The sequence below is a fragment of the Carcharhinus amblyrhynchos genome, chromosome 4 (assembly GCF_965287045.1).
Source record: "Carcharhinus amblyrhynchos chromosome 4, sCarAmb.v2.hapA, whole genome shotgun sequence".
NCBI classification, from domain to species: Eukaryota; Metazoa; Chordata; class Chondrichthyes; order Carcharhiniformes; family Carcharhinidae; genus Carcharhinus; species Carcharhinus amblyrhynchos.
This window is the reverse complement of record NC_137327.1, coordinates 81,291,536-81,312,600: the sequence shown is the minus strand read 5'-3', so window position 1 is coordinate 81,312,600 and position 21,065 is coordinate 81,291,536. Positions and strand designations below refer to the sequence as shown.

The 21,065-nt window shown below is 41.3% G+C and overlaps 1 protein-coding gene across 1 annotated transcript; it reads right to left on the bottom strand.

Annotated features, from left to right (window-relative positions):
* Nucleotides 1-233: 233 nt before the first annotated feature.
* LOC145342146 (E3 ubiquitin-protein ligase MSL2-like) lies at nt 234-19,991 on the bottom strand. The gene is made up of 2 exons (XM_080187421.1): nt 19,804-19,991; nt 234-2,962 (listed from the first exon to the last, which is right to left on the bottom strand). The coding sequence occupies exons 1-2, from the start codon at nt 19,955-19,957 to the stop codon at nt 1,971-1,973; spliced, it is 1,146 nt and encodes a 381-aa protein (XP_080043547.1). The 5' UTR covers nt 19,958-19,991; the 3' UTR covers nt 234-1,970.
* Nucleotides 19,992-21,065: the final 1,074 nt, after the last annotated feature.

Here is a 21,065-nt window from a genome sequence, read left to right as displayed (position 1 = left end):
AATGTCTAAAATTAATTTACTTTTTGTTGGTTAATTTTAAAAAATGTCTAAAGATGAAAATTCCTCTTTGATGCAACAGAAAACCATAATTTGTACAGCAGTAGAACCTATTCCAAAGATGGGAGCACTCATATATAAACAAACAACAATACATCATAGTATATAGTTTCAGGAAGGTTAGAGCAAATACTTTAGAGAAACAGAACAATTCTGAACTTCTTGTATAATTTTTTAATTCTTGAAGTAGAAACATTGGTACCAGGACAAATTCTATCCTGCAAAAGGATTTCGCCAGATTGGATAACTCAAGGAAACTGACAAGTAGGTCCATGCATTCGACAAGGTCCCCCATGCAAGACTTCTGGAGAAAGTGAGAGGGCATGGGATCCAAGGGGCTGTTGCCTTGTGGATCCAGAACTGGCTTGCTGCAGAAGGCAGAGAGTGGTTGTGGATGGGTTTTTTTCCTGCATGGAGGTCGGTCACCAGTGGAGTGCCCCAGGGATCTGTTCTGGGACCCTTGCTGTTTGTAATTTTCATAAATGACCTAGATGAGGAAGTGGAGAGATGGGTTGGTAAGTTTGCCGACAACACGAAGGTTGGTGGTGTTGTGGATAATTTGGAGGGATGTCAGAAGTTGCAGCATGACATAGATAGGATGCAAGAGTGGGTGGAGAACTGGCAGATGGAATTCAACCCAGATAAATGTGTAGTGTCCAACTTTGGCAGGTCAAATGGGATGAAGGAGTATAATATTAAGGGTAAGACTCTTAGCAGTGTAGAAGATCAGAAGGACCTTGGGGTCCGGGTCCATAGGACTCTTAAATCGTCATTGCAGGTAGAGGATGTGGTTAAGAAGGCGTATGGTGTACTGGCCTTCATCAGTAAAGGGATTGAGTTTAGGAGTCGGGAGATAATGCTGCAGCTTTATAAGACTCTAGTCAGACCCCACTTGAGTACTGTGCTCAGTTCTGTTCACCTCATTACAGGAGAGATGAGGAAGTTATTGAAAGGGTGCAGAGGAGATTTACAAGGATGTTACCTGGATTGGGTGGCATGCCATATGAGGATAGGTTGAGGGAGCTCGATCTTTTCTCCTCGGAGAGACGAAGGATGAGAGGTGACCTGATAGAGGTGGATAAGATACTGAGAGGTATAAATCGGGTGGATTCTCAGAAGTTTTTTCCAGGGCTGATATGGTTGCTACGAGAGGACACAGGTTTAAGGTGCTGGGGAGTAGATGCAGAGGAGATGTCAGGGTAAGTTTTTCACTCGGAGAGTGGCGGGTGAGTGGAATTGGCTGCTGTCGGTGGTGGTGGAGGCAAATTCAATAGGGTCTTTTAAGAGACTTCTGGATGAGTACATGGGACTTAATAGGATTGAGGGTTATAGGTAAGTCTAGTAGGTCGCGAGGTGATCGGTGCAACTTGTGGGCCGAAGGGCTTGTTTGTGCTGTAGTGTTTCTATGTTCTATACTTCGAAAATAACAGGATGATGGTATCTCAAATTGCCAATATTTTGGCAATTATAATAAAATTTAGCCTTTGTTGTAAAAGGTACTTTTTTTGTTCCATTACTCCCATCTGTCACTTTTTATTTGATTTCCAAATATTCCTTGTTTTTCCTTAGTTTACTTTTCTCCATACTGAAGGAAGCTTCATATCTGAGATGATGAGCAAAAACAATCAACTTATATTTGTCAGGGCAATACTTCTGCTTTCTTCTATTAATTGAAACTATCTACAAGCCTGTTCTCGAATAGGAAAAAGAGTAAGGAATGTATACCAAACCCTAGAAAAGGGTAGTAGAAATTATTTCAATAATAAATCACTTAAAATAGAAATTGCCATATAAAACTGCCTGTTCACAAAGTATATTCAAAACTTTGGCTGTTCTTTTTGAAGCTAAACTGAAACCTGCCAAAACCTGCACAACTGTTTTGCAACTTTTAGTATCATAGCCATACTAAAAACTTACATTTGTTTTGCATGACCTATTGGAGTTGAACGACCAACACTCTTCATTAATTTGCTCTGCTTATGAGCTATTTCTGGAACAGCAAAAGACTCTAATTTCTTTGTACCATTTTCCATGTAGGAATTGTTACATCCACAGCAGATACAGTCTCGACAAGATCTACGATTGGCATAACAAGGGCACCTCTGCCCCCTGCAAGTGAGAACACTGGGGGCGCATGCGGCACGGCCACATTTACACCCAGATTTCCCTCTTGGCTTTTTGCACACAGATTTCAGTGAATTGGTACATTCTTGATTGCCTAACCTCTTCACAGTTCTGTACTTTGCATTGTAACTTTTAACCATATTTTTCAACCTTTCAGTGACACTACTGTGCCTATTATCAGTTGGCTTCTTCAAGTTTAATGAGCTTTTGTCAGATGGCGGAATGTATGTAGGTATCTGCTCAGTACTTTTATCCTCATTACTTTTAACATTACATCCGTCATGATTTGTCTGTGACAAACTTTGTTTGTAAATCTTTCTAGGAAAGACACCAACTGCTTTCTTCCTGTCTTTCATATTGGCATCAGTAAGATCAGTTGGCTGATTGGAGACAATAGATTTTTGCATCGCCTGTACTTGTACAATTTGCACTGGAGTCAAGTTACTTAATATTTTCATAGCTTTATCTGTGCAGCACAACACACTGGACTCCATTTCACCGTTCACCAACATCATGCCCTCTTCTAACAAATCACTTAGATTAACTGGTGAGGTGTATTTTTCTGAAATATTCTCCAATATGGCACAGTTAGCTATGTAGTCACAAAGTTTCTTGTAACAAGTTAGAAGAATATGAAGTTGCTTGTTTTTCACAAATGTTCCATGGTCTTTGCACCAACTGCAGGAAGGCTTCATTTGCATTTTCTGCCCTGTACAACTTTTACATACAAAATGTTGGCAGACTGATGTTTTTGGACCAACTGGACTTTTCAAAAGATAACCTAAATCAAAGAAAAAAATAGTACATTTTTTGAGGCAGTTTCAACGTGACTGACAAAATAAGAACAATAAAATACAAAACATGGAGCACAGGTAGTGTCTCTCAATTGAACAAAAAGCTGGTTACAACAAGGCAGTTATTAATAAGGTAATTCAGTTATCCCATCACAACGTAAGGAATTAAGCAATTATGAGTAAACTTGGAGAGCCACAGAAAGGACAACAGGATGAAGCTCACTGCCAAGTTATGAGGAAAGTCTGAATATGACTGATTTTTCAGTGCAGAAAGGCTGTACCTGAGAAGTGATCTTGCAGTTACGTAACATAAGAACATAAGAAATAGGAGCAGGAGTAGGTCATCTAGCCCCTCGAGCCTGCCCCGCCATTCAATAAGATCATTGCTGATCTGATAGTGGTTCAGTTCCCCTTACCCACGTGCTCCCCATAACCCTTAATTCCCTTATTGGTCAAAAATCTATCTACCTGCGACTTAAACACATTTAACGAGGTAGCCTCCACTGCTTCAATGGGCATACAATTCCAAGGATTCACTACCCTCTGGGAGAAGAAGTTCCTCCTCAACTCTGTTCTATATTGACTCTCCCTTATTTTGAGAATGTGCTCTCTAGTTCTTGTTTCCATTCTAAGCGGAAATAATCTCTCTGCTTCTACCCTGTCTAGCCCCTTCAATATCTTATATGTCTCTATAAGATCTCCCCTCAGTCTTCTAAACTCTAATGACTACAGGCCCTATCTACTCAATCTCTCCTCGTAAGCTAACCCCCTCATCTCTGGAATCAACCTGGTGAACCTTCTCTGCACTCCCTCCAAAGCTAATATATCCTTTCTTAAATAAGGGGACCAAAATTGCACACAGTACTCGACGTGCGGCCTCACCAGTACCTTGTACAGTTGCAACAAGACCTCCCTGCTTTTATACTCCATCCCTCTCACGATAAAGGCCAACATTCCATTTGCCTTCTTGATCACCTGCTGCACCTGCAAACTGGGTCCCTCTGCATTGTAGCATGTTGTAATTTTTCACCGTTTAAATAATAGTCCATTTTACTATTATTCCTTCCAAAGTGGATAACCTCACACTTGCCAACATTATACTCCATCTGCCAGATCCTTGCCCGCTCACTTAGCCTATCCAAATCTTTCTGCAGACTTTCTGTGTCCTCCACGCAATTTGCTTTCCCACTCATCTTTGAATCATCCACAAACTTTGTTAACCTACTCTTGGTCCCCTCCTTCAAATCGTCTATGTATATGGTAAACAGTTGAGGCCCCAGCACCGATCCCTGCAGCATGCCACTAGTCACCAACTGCTAACCGGAAAAACACCCATTTATTCTAACTCTCTGCTTTCTGTTAGATAGCCAATCCTCAAACCACGTTAACACTTTACCCCCAACGCCATGTACCTTTGTCTTATGCAGCAACCTTCTGTGAGGCACCTTATCGAATGCCTTCTGGAAATCTAAATACACCACATCCACCGGTTCCCCTCTGTCAACCGCATTCATTACATCTTCATAAAAATCCAGTAAATTTGTTAAACATGACTTTCCTTTCATGAATCTTTGCTGCACCTGCTTGATTGAACCATTCTTTTCCAGGTGTCCTGCTATTTCTTCCTTAATGATAGATTCCAGCATTTTCCCAACTATTGATGTTAAGCTAGCTGGCCTGTAGTTACCCGCCTTTTGTCTAGCTCCCTTTTTAAACAGTGGCGTTACATGTTTTCCAATCAGCTGGCATCTCCCCAAAGTCCAGTCAATTTTGATAAATTACAATTAATGCATCTGCTATTACTTCTGCTGTTTCTTTTGAGTACCCTGGGATGCATTCCATCCGGACCTGGGGACTTGTCTACCTTTAGTCCCACTAGACTACCCAGCACTACCTCTTTAGTAATAGTGATCGTTTTAAGGTCCTCACCCCCTACAGTCCCATGACCATCAATTATCGGTACGCTATTTGTGTCCTCCACTGTTAAGACTGACACACAAAACTTGTTTAAGGCCTCGGCCATTTCATCGTTTTCCATTATTAAATCCCCCTTCTCATCTTCCAAGGGTCTAACATTTACTTAAGCCACTCTTTTCCGTTTTATATATTTGTAAAAACTTTTACTAAAGGAATGTTACAGGCTATCCAGGAATATTATTTTAAATTAAAATTAGAATGTAAAACTCAGAGTCATAGGCTGAAACTAGTATAAGGTTCACTATCAGGAAATATCGCTTTGCACATAGGACCAACAAAGTGCAGAATAACATTCCACATATGAATAATGAAAGTAAAAACCTTTAATCATTTAAAAAACTGAATATTGAAATTTGGATCTATCAGATGGCTAAATTCAGAGTAGACAAAAGGCCTTTCTCAGCTGCATTGTGAAGCAGGATTTGGATGTATTGAAAAGTATTGAGAGACTAACAAGGGCGACTTCAGTTATAAGTCATGTAAATTTCCAACAAGCTTCTTATCTACAGGAAGGGGAGATGAGCTTCAAAATAAAAGTGTGCAATGGAAGTAAATAAACAATTTTAATATTGACACAACATAGGGATAATGTAAAATTCACAAGCATTGCACAAGATTAAATACAACAATCTCACTCCAAAGAATAATGGATATGTAAACAAATTTCCATTCGCTTGTGGTCAATTGTTGCTTTACTTTGATTATTGTGTGCTTTCACTGTAAATATTTTCCTTGGTTTACAGGCCATTCAAGTGGGAGAACTCTTGTTCCCCTTTCTTTACCGGTTAAATGTTTGGGGTGAAATGCAATGGATCCAAAGGCTAAGAAGAAAATCCTCTGCATTTTGGATACCGGTTTTATGACGGTCCCTCACCCTCTGCAAATTGGTCTTTTAAATGAAATGAGGAGCTATTTTGTCACTTAAAATGCTGTAAAAGATCCCATGATATTAATTAAAGAACAAGGTGTTTTCCCAGTATCATGGTCAACATTTCTCAGTCAACACCAGCAAAACAAATGAACTAATCATGTATCTTACAACAGGCCTTGTGTGCAAATTAGCAAGTTTGCTCATATAAGTGATTACACTTTGGAAGAAATCCATTTCTTGTAAAGCACGCTGAGATGTCCTGGGGATGTGATTACATCAGTGCAAGTTTATCTTTATTACAGAAGGTGTAAAATAAACACTTCACTGGACTGTGGCTTAGGCTATAAAGAGCCAGAGACTTGTTAACCAGTCAGAGAACGAGCAGAGAACTAGTGTAAATTTACAGAGGTTATAACCTTAAAAACCCTTGACGGAAGACAGAAAAACAGTTACATCGGTTGCACTGAACAGTAGTGTGAACTGGACCAGTCACAGGATCCCTCAATATAAACTTTGTTCGATGATTTGTTCCAAAGATTTTATACGGACTAACCAATTTGTGCAAAAGGCATATTTTACAAATAAACAATGAAATTTTGCCTCCAACAAAAGAGGCAAAACATACAAGTAAACTACACAAGATATTTGCATTTTAATTAAATGGCCTAATTTATTCCCATCTGTCCATAGTATCTTTATTCAAACTTATGAACACGACTTATCAACCACAGTCTCTTGCATCCCCATGTGGATCAGGCAGTTCTGGCAGAATCAGAACTGAACATTAGCAATTGCGTGTAACCTGCAGATAACTATGCAGAGATTGACACAAAATGGTAATTCCCCAGGTTTATGTTTTTTGTTACAGAGCATACCTGGGGAAGTTTCTACCCTGTTGAGTCAATAGCAATGCTACAGCTGTATTTGAACAGCTTGGCTAAAGTGCAAACTAATTCTGATAAATATAAAGCAGTAATCATTTCAATTAAGCTCATGACTTATTCCTTTCACTCTCCAACACTCAATTTTCTAGCCCATATTATCCTAACTTTTTCTCTCATGCCAATGCCAAACAAAAACAAATTTGTATAATACCATGAGAAGGAATATTTTTCCATTTTCTTTGAAATCAGCAGAGATCAATGATGCCTGAGATCAATAGTAAGTTTGCAGATGACACCAAGATTGGTGGCATAGAGGACAGTGAAGAAAGTTATCTCCAATTGCAACGGGATCTTGATCAATTGGGCCAGTGGGCTGGCGAATGGCAGATGGAGTTTAATTCAGACAAATGTGAGGTGATGCATTTTGGTAGATTGAATGAGGGCAGGATTTACTCAGTTAATCGTAGGGTGTTGGGGAGAGTTGTAGAAAAAAGAGATCTAGGGGTACATGTTCATAGCTCCTTGAAAATGGAGTCACAGGTGGACAGAGTGGTGAAGAAGGCATTCGGCATGCTTGGTTTCATCAGTCAGAACACTGAATACAGGAGTTGGGACATCTTGTTGAAGTTGTACAATTCATTGGTAAGGCCACACTTGGAATACTGTGCGCAATTCTGATCACCCTATTATAGAAAGGATATTATTAAACTAGAAAGAGTGCAGAAAAGATTTACTAGGATGCTACCAGGACTTGATGGATTGAGTTATAAGGAGAGGCTGAATAGATTGGGTCTTTTTTCTCTGGAGCGTAGGAGGCTGAGAGGTGATCTTATTTTATAAAATATAAAATAATGAGGGGCATAGACAAGGTAAATAATCAATATCTTTTCCTAAAGGTTGGCCAGCCTAAAACTAGAGGGCATAGGTGAGAGGAGATACACAAAAGAGTCCAGAGGGGCAATGTTTTTCACACGTAGGGTGGTGAGTGTCTGGAACAAGCTGCCAGAGGTAGTAGTAGAGGCGGGTACAATTTTATCTTTCAAAAAGCATTTAGATAGTTACATGGATGCGATGGGTATAGAGGGATATAGGCCAAATGTGGGCAATTGGGATTAGCTAGTGGTTTTAAAAAAAGGGCAGCATGGACAAGTTGGGCCGAAGGGCTTGTTTCCAGGCTGTAAATCTCTATGACTCTATGTCCTGACACACAAAACTGAATTGCACAGAAACAGACATTCTTTCTCATTTCTTAACATAACAATGAAAAATGTCAACGCATTAAAAATCTGTAAAGTTCTACAATCAAAATGCTGAACCCAATTTCCAGCACAGCAGGGAGAAAGTGCTCATAAATTTGAACTCTCAGTCTAATATGAAAATGGTTCTTGAAAGCACATTTGTTATATTATTTTGCTTTCCTGTAGAATGATAGAGAAACTTCTACTCCCAAGAGGTCCTTGACACGGACATAGCCTAAGTGAAATGAGCTCCAGTTTCCTTTGTAATTTCTAATTGACAAGGAATTAATGCAGTAACATGGTGTACATGATGTTCAACCAGCTTATTAATGTGTTTAAAGTTCTGTTTTAGATTTAAAATACATAATTATTGCATACTGGTGAATTTCCTCTGTGGCTGAAACCCTCATTTGTGCCAGAATTATTCCAATGCTCTTCTGATAGACTCTCCTACATTGCAGCCTCCATAAGCTTGAATTAATCAAATACTCATATTGCCCATATCCTAATTTGCAGCAACTCCACTCACCAATCACTCATACGTTTATTGGTCTATAATGAACAATTCGATTTTAAAATTCTCAGTCTTGTTTTCAAATCCCCAAGTGGCTATCTCTGTAACCTCTGCCAACCCACAAACCTGAAGAGAACTCTGTGCTTTGTTATTCTGTTCTCAGCCCCCTACTATACTCCTTATACACCTATGGCTGTGTGGTCAAATTCCCCTCCAATTCGATTTCCAAGTTTTCTGACGACACTACCATAATGGGTCAGATCGCAAACAATGACAAGACAGAGTACAGGAATGAGACAGAGGTTCTGGTGAACTGGTGCGGAGACAATAATCTCTCCCTCAATGTCAATAAAACGAAGGAAATTGTCATCGACTTCAGAAAGTGTAATGGAGGACATCAATGTGGGCAAAGTGGAAAGGGTCAAGAGCTTCAAGTTTTTAGGTGTCCAGATCACCAACAATCTGTCCTCGTTCCCCCCAAGTTGACACTATAGCTGAGAAAGCCCACCAATGCCTCTACTTTCTCAGAAGGCTAAGGCTACCGCTCTCACCAACTTTTACAGATGCACCATAGAAAGCATTCTTACTGGCTGTATCACAGCTTGGTACAGTTCCTGCTCTGCCCAAGACTGCAAGAAACTACAAATGGTCATGAATGTAGCTCAATCCATCATGCAAACCAGCCTCCCATCCATTGACTCAATCTACACTTCCCGCTGTCTCGGCAAAGCAGCCAGCATAATTAAGGACCCCACGCATCCCACCTTCCACCTTCTTCCATCAGGAAGAAGATACACAAGCCTGAGATCACATACCAACTGACTCAAGAACAGCTTCTTCCTTGCTACCGTGAGACTTTGAATAAATCAAGCTTTTTGAATATAACCAAGCCTTGATACAAGTATGACGGGACTAGCACCTTCTTCTCAAGTTGCCTTAAGTTGATCTTTCTCTACACCCTAGTCATGACTGTAACACTACATTCTGCACTCTGTCATTTCCCTCTCTATTAATAGTATGCTCTGTCTGTATAGCATGTAAAAAACAATACTTTTCACTGAATGATAATACATGTAACAATAATAAATCAAATCAATCTTGTGTATTCCACATTTTCTGTGATCCATCATAGGTGGCATTGCCTTCCATTGCATGGCCTTAAGATTTAGCATCATCTATCTAAACCTCTTCTCTTACCTTAACTCAAGTTTTGGCCACTTATTCTTGTTTACAAAGCACAGCACAGGATGTCCTGCACAAAAACAAGCTATAAGTCCAGTGTGCGCAAGCATTTAGATTCCAATCAGACTTCCTTCCATCCTTTGTCATCTAACTCAATCTGCAAAACTTTCTATTCCCTTTCCCATTAAATACATGTATACCATGAGTGCTACTGAGTTCTCATTTCAGCACTCTCCAGGTAGACATTTCTTCTGATTTCCCAAGCGGACATATTAGTAACTATTTCATATTGATTGTCCCCAATTCTGTTGTTCCCTAAAAGTGGCAACATTGGCAAGGATTTTCCAGTCCCTTCAGTGGCGGGCATCGCCATGAGCAAGACAGGAAAATTTGGAGAAGACAAAAGTTACTTTTAGTGATTTATATGAGTTTTTGACTTGGCTGCTCTCCAAATTTTTCTGTCCCACCCAGACGATGCCCACACACTCTATGGTGGAATTTTTCACGGTCTGTTTCACAGCGTGGAGGCAGCCCACCATCAGCTGGATCTTCTGTCCCACCAGTGTTAACAAGTTTTCCCTTTGTATACGCCCCCTACCGCCAGAAAACCCACAGTGGAGATTCACCGTCAGCGGGACCCAATAATCCCGCCAGCAGGAATGACTTAAAACTTCTGGTCTGTGTCTATGACGCTAAAACCTTTCATAATATGGTATAAACACAATTGTCTGTGCTATCCTGTCCTATTTGCAGCAGAGCCATCTAAGTGTAGATCAGCCTTTGCAATCACCACATTTCCATTGAAATCCTACTCCACATGATGAACATGATCATCTTCATCTCACAGGGCATGGTGGCCAGAGCAGTACACTAGTCCAGGTGTTATATAATCAAGCCTTGATACAAGTATGACGGGACTAGCACCTTCTTCTCAAGTCTTAACGGTTGAAACATTTAACATCTTAGGGTTCCAGATGAGGGTATACATCACTTGTCAAAGACAAGAGAGAGGTGGGAGTCAGTAACATGGACCTCAAGCTATATATAGCCTTGCTATACTGCAAGCTGAGGGTTGAATTTTCCTGTTTTGACCACCGCGGGAAGCATGGAAGCCTGGACAGAAAATTCAGCGGACCATGTAAATGTCCATTGACCTCGAGCGAGAATTTCTGATCTTGGGGCATGCGTGACTGGAAAATCCCACCCTCTGCCATTAACCCCGATACAGCAGCATCACAGAAAAGGAGCTCTGCCCAGACTGACTACCTGGTCCCATCTACACCACTTCTGCTGGAACTTTACGCCATTCCATATAAGACTGATTCATCTCTGCATGCCTCTCATTGTGTGAAAGAGAATTATACTGCATCAGTTTTCAGCCTGCCAACCTCCATGATGGAATACCCACATGAAACAATTTTTTTTCTTTCTCTTTCCCTTTCTATATGAATGCAAAGGAGGTAACGTTGATACCCTCCTCCCATGGTTTGAATATGTGCTTCTAAACTAACTCTCTGACTTCACCCTATCACAAGTTTGCTGTAGGAATATTAATAGAAAATTAGATCACACGACAGGCATGCAAGGGGAGTTGTGAAAGAGGCCACTGTTATAAACGGGGAAGCAAAACACTTGATGGTTTATGGATTAGTGCTGTTTAAATTAACCTCTCTCCTGTCCATGGGCAGCACAGTGGCACAATGGTTAGCACTGCTGCCTCACAGCACCAGACACTAAGGTTGGATTCCCAGCTTCGGTCACTGTGTGGAGTTTGCATTCTCCGTGTCTGCCTGTGTTTCCTTTGGGTGCTCCTGTTTTCTCCCGCAGTCCAAAGATGTGAAGGTTAGGCGGATTCGCTATGCTAAATTCTCCCTCAGTGTACCCGAATAGGCATCAGTGTGTGGCGACTAGGGGACAATGGCAGTAACTTCATCGCAGCGTGAATGTAAGCCTACTTGGGACTAATAAATAAACTTTACTTTAAAAATGCACAAGGTTAGCATAACTTCTCTACTTTTAAATTCTATCACTCTCAGAATGAACATCTGTGATTGGTTTACTTTTGTTATTGCCTTAAAAGGGCACAATTTTTAGTAGTTTCAAATTTGTACTTCCAGATTCCTTTTCACTGTAACTCACTTAGATCCTTATTTTCCATGTTTAAGATGTGACCTTTTTTAATTACCAAAATGTAATACCTCACCTATCTATGTTGAACTTCATTTGTCAATTATATACTTACATATCCCTTGTGTGGCACAGTGCCAAGTTTTGTTTGATAACTGTTCCTGTTAAGTGTCTTGAGGTGTTTTACTACATTACAGGTGCTATATAAATAATAGCTGCTGTTAATATAAAATTCTCAACAACCAAATGGCTTTTTCTTTTTCTTGCTGTAACAAGCCAAATAAAGTTCAGGAGCAATTTCTGGCTGATGGCTGATTTTTAGCTATGAAAATGGTAAATACAGAACCACAATCAAAAATGGTGGTGACTTAGTAAATGTATGCAGTTTGTGCTCTTAAAAGTGAGAAACTAGATGTTCAAATAGCTTGGTTACTATTCAAATTTCAGGCATGAATTGAACAAAATTTGATTTTTTTAGGTGCACTCCTGAATAATGATATCATTGTTGAATGATAGATTCTGCCAATGCAGTTTAGGAAAGATTATGGAATGTCAGAACATCTACAGGGGCTGTAACTACATTTCTGGCACAATGAACTGTCTTAGTAACCTCCGCTACAGAGGGAAAAACGTCAGTGTATTTGCTCTCACCCATGATCTAGCAATTTAAGTACTCATATGGACCAGAGGATATGATTCAATTGCAATGCACCACATCACAAAATAGCTTGCTATCAAATGTGTTTATGGTTATTTGGCTACCACATCCTTTTGAAAGTGTATACAAGCAGATCTTTAGGCACATTCTTAAGAATAAGAACCTGAATGAAATAATGGAGAGGTGTAAAATAGATTGTGATTCAGGTGAAGAAATGCATCCTGATTATGAAAAGTCCATGCAAATTATGAAAGATATAAAGGGCAACCTGAAAGGAAGAATTATAAGGCAAAAGCACAATGGTAACTTTATTGATTCTTCATGCAGGTTGTCGTGTATGTAAAGTACTTGCACCCTGCTGGTAGTGACACGATCAGAGGGAATTGCAGGCTTTTAGGGCTCTTCCATCTTGCACCTTGAAGAAGGAACACATCAATGAATCTACATCATGTTTGACTTGAACTCACGAATTTGGCACCTCATTACTTTTCTTTTTGTTCAAATTCCTGGTCGATTTATAACAGGTGTTGTCTCTTCTTTTGTCTATGGGACTGTGGGGATTGTTGGCAAGGCCCACATTACCATTAAGATGATAATATGAGCTGCCTTCTTCAGCAGTTGCAGTCCATGTGCTGCAGATACACCCAAACTGCTGGAAATTTCAGGGTTTTGATTCTGTGATGGACAAGGAATAATGATATATTTCCAAGTCAGAAAAATGCATGACTTGAAGAACTTGAAAGTGTGGTATTACCTTGAACCTGCAGCCCATGTCCTTCGAGGTGGTAAAGGTCATTGGTTGGAGATGATTTTGAAGAAAACTCAGGGAGATGCCTCTTGTAATTGATACTGCAGCTCTGGTGCACCAGTGTTGGAGGAAATGAATGTTATATTAGGCTCCTGTGTAGCCATTCATGCCTCAACTGGATTTATTTAACAAACTACTGTGGATGCTGGAATTATTGAGTCTAATACGACGCTTCTAAAGAACTGAAGAGAGGTAGCAGCACAATGGGATTCTACACTGTTGAAAAAGGGAGCCAGGTGCAGCAAAATAAAAATCAGGTAGGGCAGAGGAAATTAAATGACAACTATGATACAGAACACAGGACAAGATCGGTTTCTCTCTCCACAGATACTGCCAGACCTGCTGAGTTTTTCCAGCATTTTGTTTTTACTTCAGATTTCCAGCATCAGCAATATATTGCTTCTATATTAGTTTTTAATTCATGGCCACTTCTCTTCCAAGGCTGCCTTGTTTGAATAAATCCTATTCCTCTCTTCCATAACATTTGTTTGCCTTTTTTACCGTGTTCATCTTCATTGTTTACCACTTCTCTCTTGGTGTTGAAGTTTTTAACCAAAAATCACTCTCACAGCTGCATTTTCTTCTTCAGTGGCTGTCTCTGGCCCTGACTTATATGGATTCCAACTGAAAATCCATTCTCATGTTTTGAATCCATCCAGGATTACAGGTACCTCCCAAGGCATATCATCATTCCTCAGACTGCTGTTCCAGTGCATCTTGCAATGCTATGCACTATCGTATATACACACTCAAGCTCTCTGCAATGGCACAGATGCACCCTCTCTCAAAGCTATTTTTCTTCTCAATTCCATTTCATTTGTCTTAAACGCAAGCAACGTTTTCTCCTCCTTTCAGGTATAAAGGAATGCAACCTTCAATAATTTATTGGTACCAACACCTTCCATAACTTTCTTCCCTTTTCATCTGACCTCTTCCCTTCTTCTTATCACTGGTTTGTGTATATTCACTGACTTCTGATCTTGCCCTCTTTGATGCTGAAAAATGTTTCACACAGCAGTCCATTTTATTTCCTTACTCTTAAATGAATTTCAGGCTTGGTATGACATTGAATTCTTCAATCAACTTCATGTTCACTTCTTTGGGCAGGATACCTTCTCCCACATAATGGGCCCTTTTACCTCCGCTTGGAGACTTCCCTCTGGCATGCTAAATGAATATCACATTCCTATAAGAAAACATGTCATAAGGGTGGGTTATGTTCCAAACCTGTAATTTTTACATTTGAAATTTCTTGGCCTGCTTTGAATCTAACTGGCCCAAAAATCCTTTTACTAATTCTGAATAACTAATCTCCTGTCCATTGATTCCCGTTTCCAGCTTGACCACTTTGTTCCCAAGCTGATTCTGTAAATGCTCATGCTCCCAGACCGCATTAGATCCTTACCAGCCAATGTGAGCAGCCACACCTCTGCAAGGATAGTGCCAGTCAAACCCAAAATTGAATCTCAGAGACAGATATTTGTGCCCACGATGTTCACAATCCTGTAGGCACTACTTGCCAGTTCACACCAAGTCATACAAGCTACTCAAACGGCAGCTCCTTTCCTCTACTATCTCCCTCTTCCACAGCTTGTTCTCTTCCTACACAAAGTCGGAGGTGTGGTAGATTGTGAGGAAGGGTGTCATAGTTTGCAGGAAGACTTGGACAGGTTGCAGCGCTGGGCCGAGAGGTGGCGGATGGAGTTTAATGCGGAGAAGTGTGAGGTAATTCACTTTGGTAGGAATAACAGATGTGTTGAGTATAGGGCTAACAGGAGGACTTTGAATAGTGTGGATGAACAGAGGGATCTAGGTGTATGTGTACATAGATCCCTGAAAGTTGGGCATCAAGTAGATAGGGTTGTTAAGAAGGCATACGGTGTCTTGGCGTTCATTGGTAGGGGGATTGAATTTAGGCGTCGCAGCATCATGTTGCAACTGTACACAACTCTGGTGCGGCCGCACTTGGGAGTACTGTGTGCAGTTCTGGTCCCCACATTACAGGAAGGATGTGGAGGCTTTGGAGAGGGTGCAGAGGAGGTTTACCAGGATGTTGCCTGGTATGGAGGGGAGGTCCTATGAGGAGAGACTGAGGGATTTGGGGTGGTTTTCGCTGGAGAGAAGGCGGCTAAGAGGGGATCTTATTGAAACATATAAGATGATTAGAGGTTTAGATAGGGTGGACAGTGATAGCCTTTTTCCTCGGATGGAGAAAGCTAGCACGAGGGGGCATGGCTTTAAATTAAGGGGGGGTAGTTATAGGACGGATGTCAGGGGTAGGTTCTTTACCCAGAGGGTGGTGAGGGATTGGAATGCCCTGCCTGCTGCGGTTGTAAATGCGCCTAGTTTGGGGGCGTTTAAGAGATCTGTGGATAGGTTTATGGACGAAAAGGGATTGGTTTAGGTTAGTGGGTCATTGTTTTTTAACTGGTCGGCGCAACATTGTGGGCCGAAGGGCCTGTTCTGCGCTGTAATGTTCTATGTTCTATGTACACTATTGTCAGGCCAGGTGTCAGCCAATCAGCTGTTGCCACGAGGCCTGCAGCCAGCAGGATCAGGCACAATGCAAACTCAAAAATGCATGTCACGGCTTCACAAAGCATCAACTAGGCTAACAAAGTCCTCTCCACATGCCACATGAATGGCGTTAATAACAAAATTCGCAGCACTTAACAAATTGTAAGTAGCTACTCAGGCACACAACTTCAAGGAACATAGATGCCAGATCTTAGCATTCACTGAGAGAGTAATTAATTTCAACAAGTAGCACTTTTTAAAATACAATTTCATATGAATACTTCAATTATGTGTATACTAACATTAATTTCAAGACGCAATATTTGTACTTACAAGTTTGAGATGTGCCTAGGTAGAGCATTTTTTGGCCCATCTGTGTATAACTGCAAGGTGGAGGTCACTGTGTTAAGAATAATTCTGAATGATGGATTAAATATGTTCAGCCAGTACATTCAAGTATTGGGTGTGTGTTTTTCCAGTGGTATACTGATTTACGTAAAACAAATCAATAAACTTGTGACTTAAAGAATCAACATGGAGAGGCAGTGTAACTATTTTGCAGGGTGTGAAAGGATTGAGGGGTCTGGGGTGCATATTCATAAATCCTTTAAGATGGCAGAGAAAGTCGTTAAAGCAGTTAAGTGTATGGGATACCTGGCTTTTAAATATGAACAATTAATGTAAAAAGGAATTTATGCTAAAAGGCCTTAAGTTGTCACAGTCCCAGATGGTCAGAGGTTGCTCTCCTCTTTGAGAGAAAGTGCTGACTGATGGCAATTTAACCCAAGGATCACCGGACTTTCATGAATAACCTCACTAGGTCAGGAATTGAACCTGCAATGTTGGCATCACTCTGAATCACCAACCAGCCAACTGAGCTAAAAATACAAACCTCCCCCAGCCCCCACGAACAGTCTGACTGGATCTTTCAGCAGGGATGTAAAGATAGCCTTTGGGACTTTATTCTGCTTCAGCATGTTTTAGAACCAATAAAATACCTTAGAAGAGTAGTGCTGTGCAACACAGAAAGAACAACCATTATAGGCAAAGCTGTGATTGATAGCCTGAATATTGACATAGTTTCACCATGAGACCAGGTTCACTGAAAAAAAAACATTTTTGTATTTATTCTTTCATTAGATGTGGGTGTTGCTAGCAAGGCCAGCATTTGCTTCCCATCCCTGATTGCCCTTAAATTGAATGGTTTACAATCTGTAGAGCAGAAAACCAACTGTTCCCCCATCTTTCTCAAACCATAAGAAATCCTCTTTAATTTGGCAATTTATAAATCCCTGTTGATTTATGCACCACCAACATCCCCCTCCAGCCCACAACACCTCTTCATTTGGGTTTGTTACACAAGTTTTTCTTCTTACATTCCCTCTCTCTTTCCATTGCCTTTCCACATAGACCTATCTCCAACTCCAACATTTCAGAGGGTAGAAAAGTCAATGATATTTCCGTGAAGCTGCAGTAACATGTGGGCCAAACAAGGTAAAGATGGCAAATTTCCTTCCCTAAGAGGTATTAGTGATCCAGACTTCTTTCATACAAAACTTACAAATCCAGATTTTATTAATTGAATTTAAATGAGACAAAAACCTGCTGCCTTGGATATCATAGCCTCAAAGATAAATGAAAACAGACAGAAATTACTTAGGCTTTGTTGCTATCATGAGCTTTGTGTAACTTTGTGATGGCACCTGTCATTGGAAATTCTGAATGCACTAAGGTCCACTCAAAGTCCAAAAAGTTAGGTGATGTGCCAATGGTGACTGTTCACAAGAGCTGGTTGGAGATTTAAAAACATAGGTTACATTCTTGTAGAATGCAGCTTGACCATCTATGCTGCATATGTATGTATTCAGCATCATATACTCCTCCCGTCAAATGTCTTATGCTTATGGGGTGTATGACACAGTCAACAATGAAAGGAAGGAGACTGACCAACAGTTGATTCAACACCACCTGCATAGTGATGTATATTGGCATGTCCACCTCAGAGGGCAGACAGTGCCAACTCTGCTTGAAAACATTCCCAGAAGTACCTTCGGCATTTTATATTAAAGGCACTTTATAAATACAAGCTGTTATTCATATGTAAATTTCAAGGATAACAAAGGCCTAGATTTGATTTCCATGAATTTATGATGCATTACATGTCTGCATTTTACCTTGCATCCTGAGAAAACTGGCAACAGATAGGTAGGAACACCACTTCCCTTCCAAGCCACTCACCATCCCGACATGGAAATATATTGCCGTTTTGCAGTCCCTGGGTCAAAATCCTGGAATTCCCTCCCGAAAACATTGCAGGTCATACCAAAGTACGTGGACCACAACATTTCAAGATTGCAGCTCACCACTGCCTTCTCAAGGCCAACTAGGGATGGACTATAAATGCTGGCCAGTCAACGATGCCCATGTCCCAAAAATGAATTAAACAGGTGCAATGTTTTTCAAAATCATCATAATGAAATTCAGCACGGAACATGCACATGTGGTTCAGTTCAGAAGAGTTTATGAAGATGGAGAACAGAATTTTTCAGTGATGTGCTCCTTTACTAAATATAGAGCAAAGGCAACCTAGGTACTGAGTGAAAAAAAATAGGCTTGCTCATGTGTAAAATCTAAATCCTTTTCCCACATTCCTTAAACTTGCTGTATAGAACTGAAACAATTTTTGTCAGTCATCTGACATCCAACAAGAAAGAGATGTTCCAGCATCAGATCAGTTTGTTCAAGGTCAACTCTGAATCAGCACAGAACTAATAAACAACCTGCTGTGCTGGGATAATTTGCTGTGATGTTTTGAAAGTTTAGTCTTGGAACAAATTAAAAAACAAAAATTGCATTTGAGGCAACAGCGAAGCTGTTCTTTTCACAGAAGGTGCGAGGCAACAAGGATTTTAACATCCAAGCAGCAAATGAGCTGGTTAGCCATTATTTGTTGGCATTGTTTATAGGTTTAATATGGGGCGGCACAGTGGTTAGCATTGCTGCCTCAAAGTACCAAGGCTCCGGGTTTGATTCCTGGCTTCTGTCACTGTTTGTGCAGAGTCTGCACATTCTCCGTGTCTGTGTGGGTTTCCTCCAGGTGCTCCGGTTTCCTCCCACAGTCCGAAAGCCAAGGTGGTTTAGGTGCATCAGCCATGCGAAATTCTCCCTCAGTGTACCTGAACAGGCGCCGGAATGTTGCAACTACGGGGTTTTCACAACAACTTCATTGCTGTGTTAATGTAAACCTACTTGTGACACTAATAAATAAACTTAAAACTTTTTTAGGAAAACTACTTTAACTTTCACTGAACGATGCAAAGACATATTTTGCCAACATTCAAAAGGGGTCTTGGTTTAACATCTACTCATGATGTGGAGATGTTGACGTTGGCCTGGAATGGGCACAGTAAGAAGTCACACAACACCAGGTTGAAGTCCAACAGATTTATTTGGAATCACAAGCTTTCAGACTGCTGTTCCTTCCATCAGGTGAGTGTCACCTGATTAAGGAGCAGCACTCTGAAAGTTCGTGATTCTAAATAAACCTGTTGGACTTTAACCTGGTTTGAGACTTCTCACTGTAACATCTAATCAGAAAAGTATTTCAGTAATACAGCATTCTCCCAGTAAAGCAGTGTGCCAAAACAGACTGTGCGCTGGAAGGATATCAATGCAGTCAACAGGCTGAAAATACCAGTCCTGCTTCCTCCAATCAGTCATCAATCGCGCTCTCTTCCCATTTCCAAGCATCTGTCCCTCGTGTACCAGTGAGAACAAGGGAGATGATTTATGGTGGGGTGGATGGGATTGAAGTATGGCATGCTACATCTGAAAACCAATCCCATAATAGCGACAGGAGGAGCAGATGCTACACCCGCCTGCAACGGGCTTGCAATTGAGAAGCACAAGAATGCAAGCACAGTGATTATCCAGCGACATCACTGAATCTCTCTTTGATTTATATTGGGTAGCTCCGAGTTATTAAGTTAAGCCACCTGCTGATTTTTCTGCTTCCCCAGTAGATTGTATTGATCAAAGCCGGCTCCGCTTACCACACACTGCGCAGGAAAGCGACAGGCGCAGATAGGGCAACAACCGACATAGATCCGCCTGCACCTGCTCCACCTCGGCGCCGCTCCTCGCCGACAGCAGCATGGCGCAGCGGCACGCAGCAGTGTAGATCTCAGTGGCCGCCACCGGGTTCATGGCCGCCTCAGGAGGAGGACAACCTGGAGGTGATCTGAGGTAACATACAGCAGCCAGCCAGACCCCGCCCCGCCTCGAACCATCAAACCCCCCCCCAACCAAGAATCGTGATTGGATCATTCAGGAGAGAAGTAGCCAATGTGAATGTGAATCTAGCGGGACCCGGGCACTCATTGCCCAGTGACGATGTCAATCATACTGTGGGCGGAGTACATTCAAATATTTACAGTTCAAATATTTAACCGTTAGGACCAGACGGCCATTTTAAACTACAGAACGCAGTGGGCACTGCTACTTGGCCTTTTGGCTAAGATCAAGTATAGTATCAACATACTGTACGTGGTTGAAGGCGTATGGTTACATTGTGACTTCACTTGAAGCAATTTTTTAAAACATAAGAAATAGGAGGAGTAGGCCATCGAGCCGCTCAAGCCTGCCCTGCCATTCAATAAGTGGCTTAGTTCCACTTTCTCCCCATAACCCTTAATTCCCTTGCCTACCAAAAACCTATCTACCTGTGTCTTAAACATATTTAGCGAGGTAGCCTCCACCACTTCAACAGGCAGAGAATTCCAGAGATTCACCACCCTTGGAGTGAAGAAGTTCCTCCTCAACTCCGTTCTAAACTGTACCCCTCCCCCCTTATCTTGAGGCTGTGCCCCCTAGTCCTGCTGTCCTTTCTGAGCAGGAAGAATCTCTTTACCTCTATCCTATCCATCCCCTTCATCATCTTATACGTCTCTATAAGATCCCCCCTCATCCTTCTAAACTCCAACGAGTACAAGCCCAGTCTATTCAGCCTCTCTTCATAGTTCAACCCCGTCAACTCCGGCATCAGCCTAGTGAACCTCCTCTGCACTCCCTCCAAAGCCAAAATATCCTTGCGCAAGTACAGTGACCAAAACTGCACACAGTACTCCAGCTGCAGCCTCACCAGTGCCCTGTACAATTGCAGCAAGACCTCCCTGCTTTTGTATTCAATCCCCCTCGCTATGAAGGCCAGCATCCCATTTGTCTTCCTGATGACCTGCTGCACCTGTAGGCTGGGTTTTTGCGACTCATGCACAAGGACCCCCAGGTCCTTCTGCACCGTAGCATGCTACAGCTT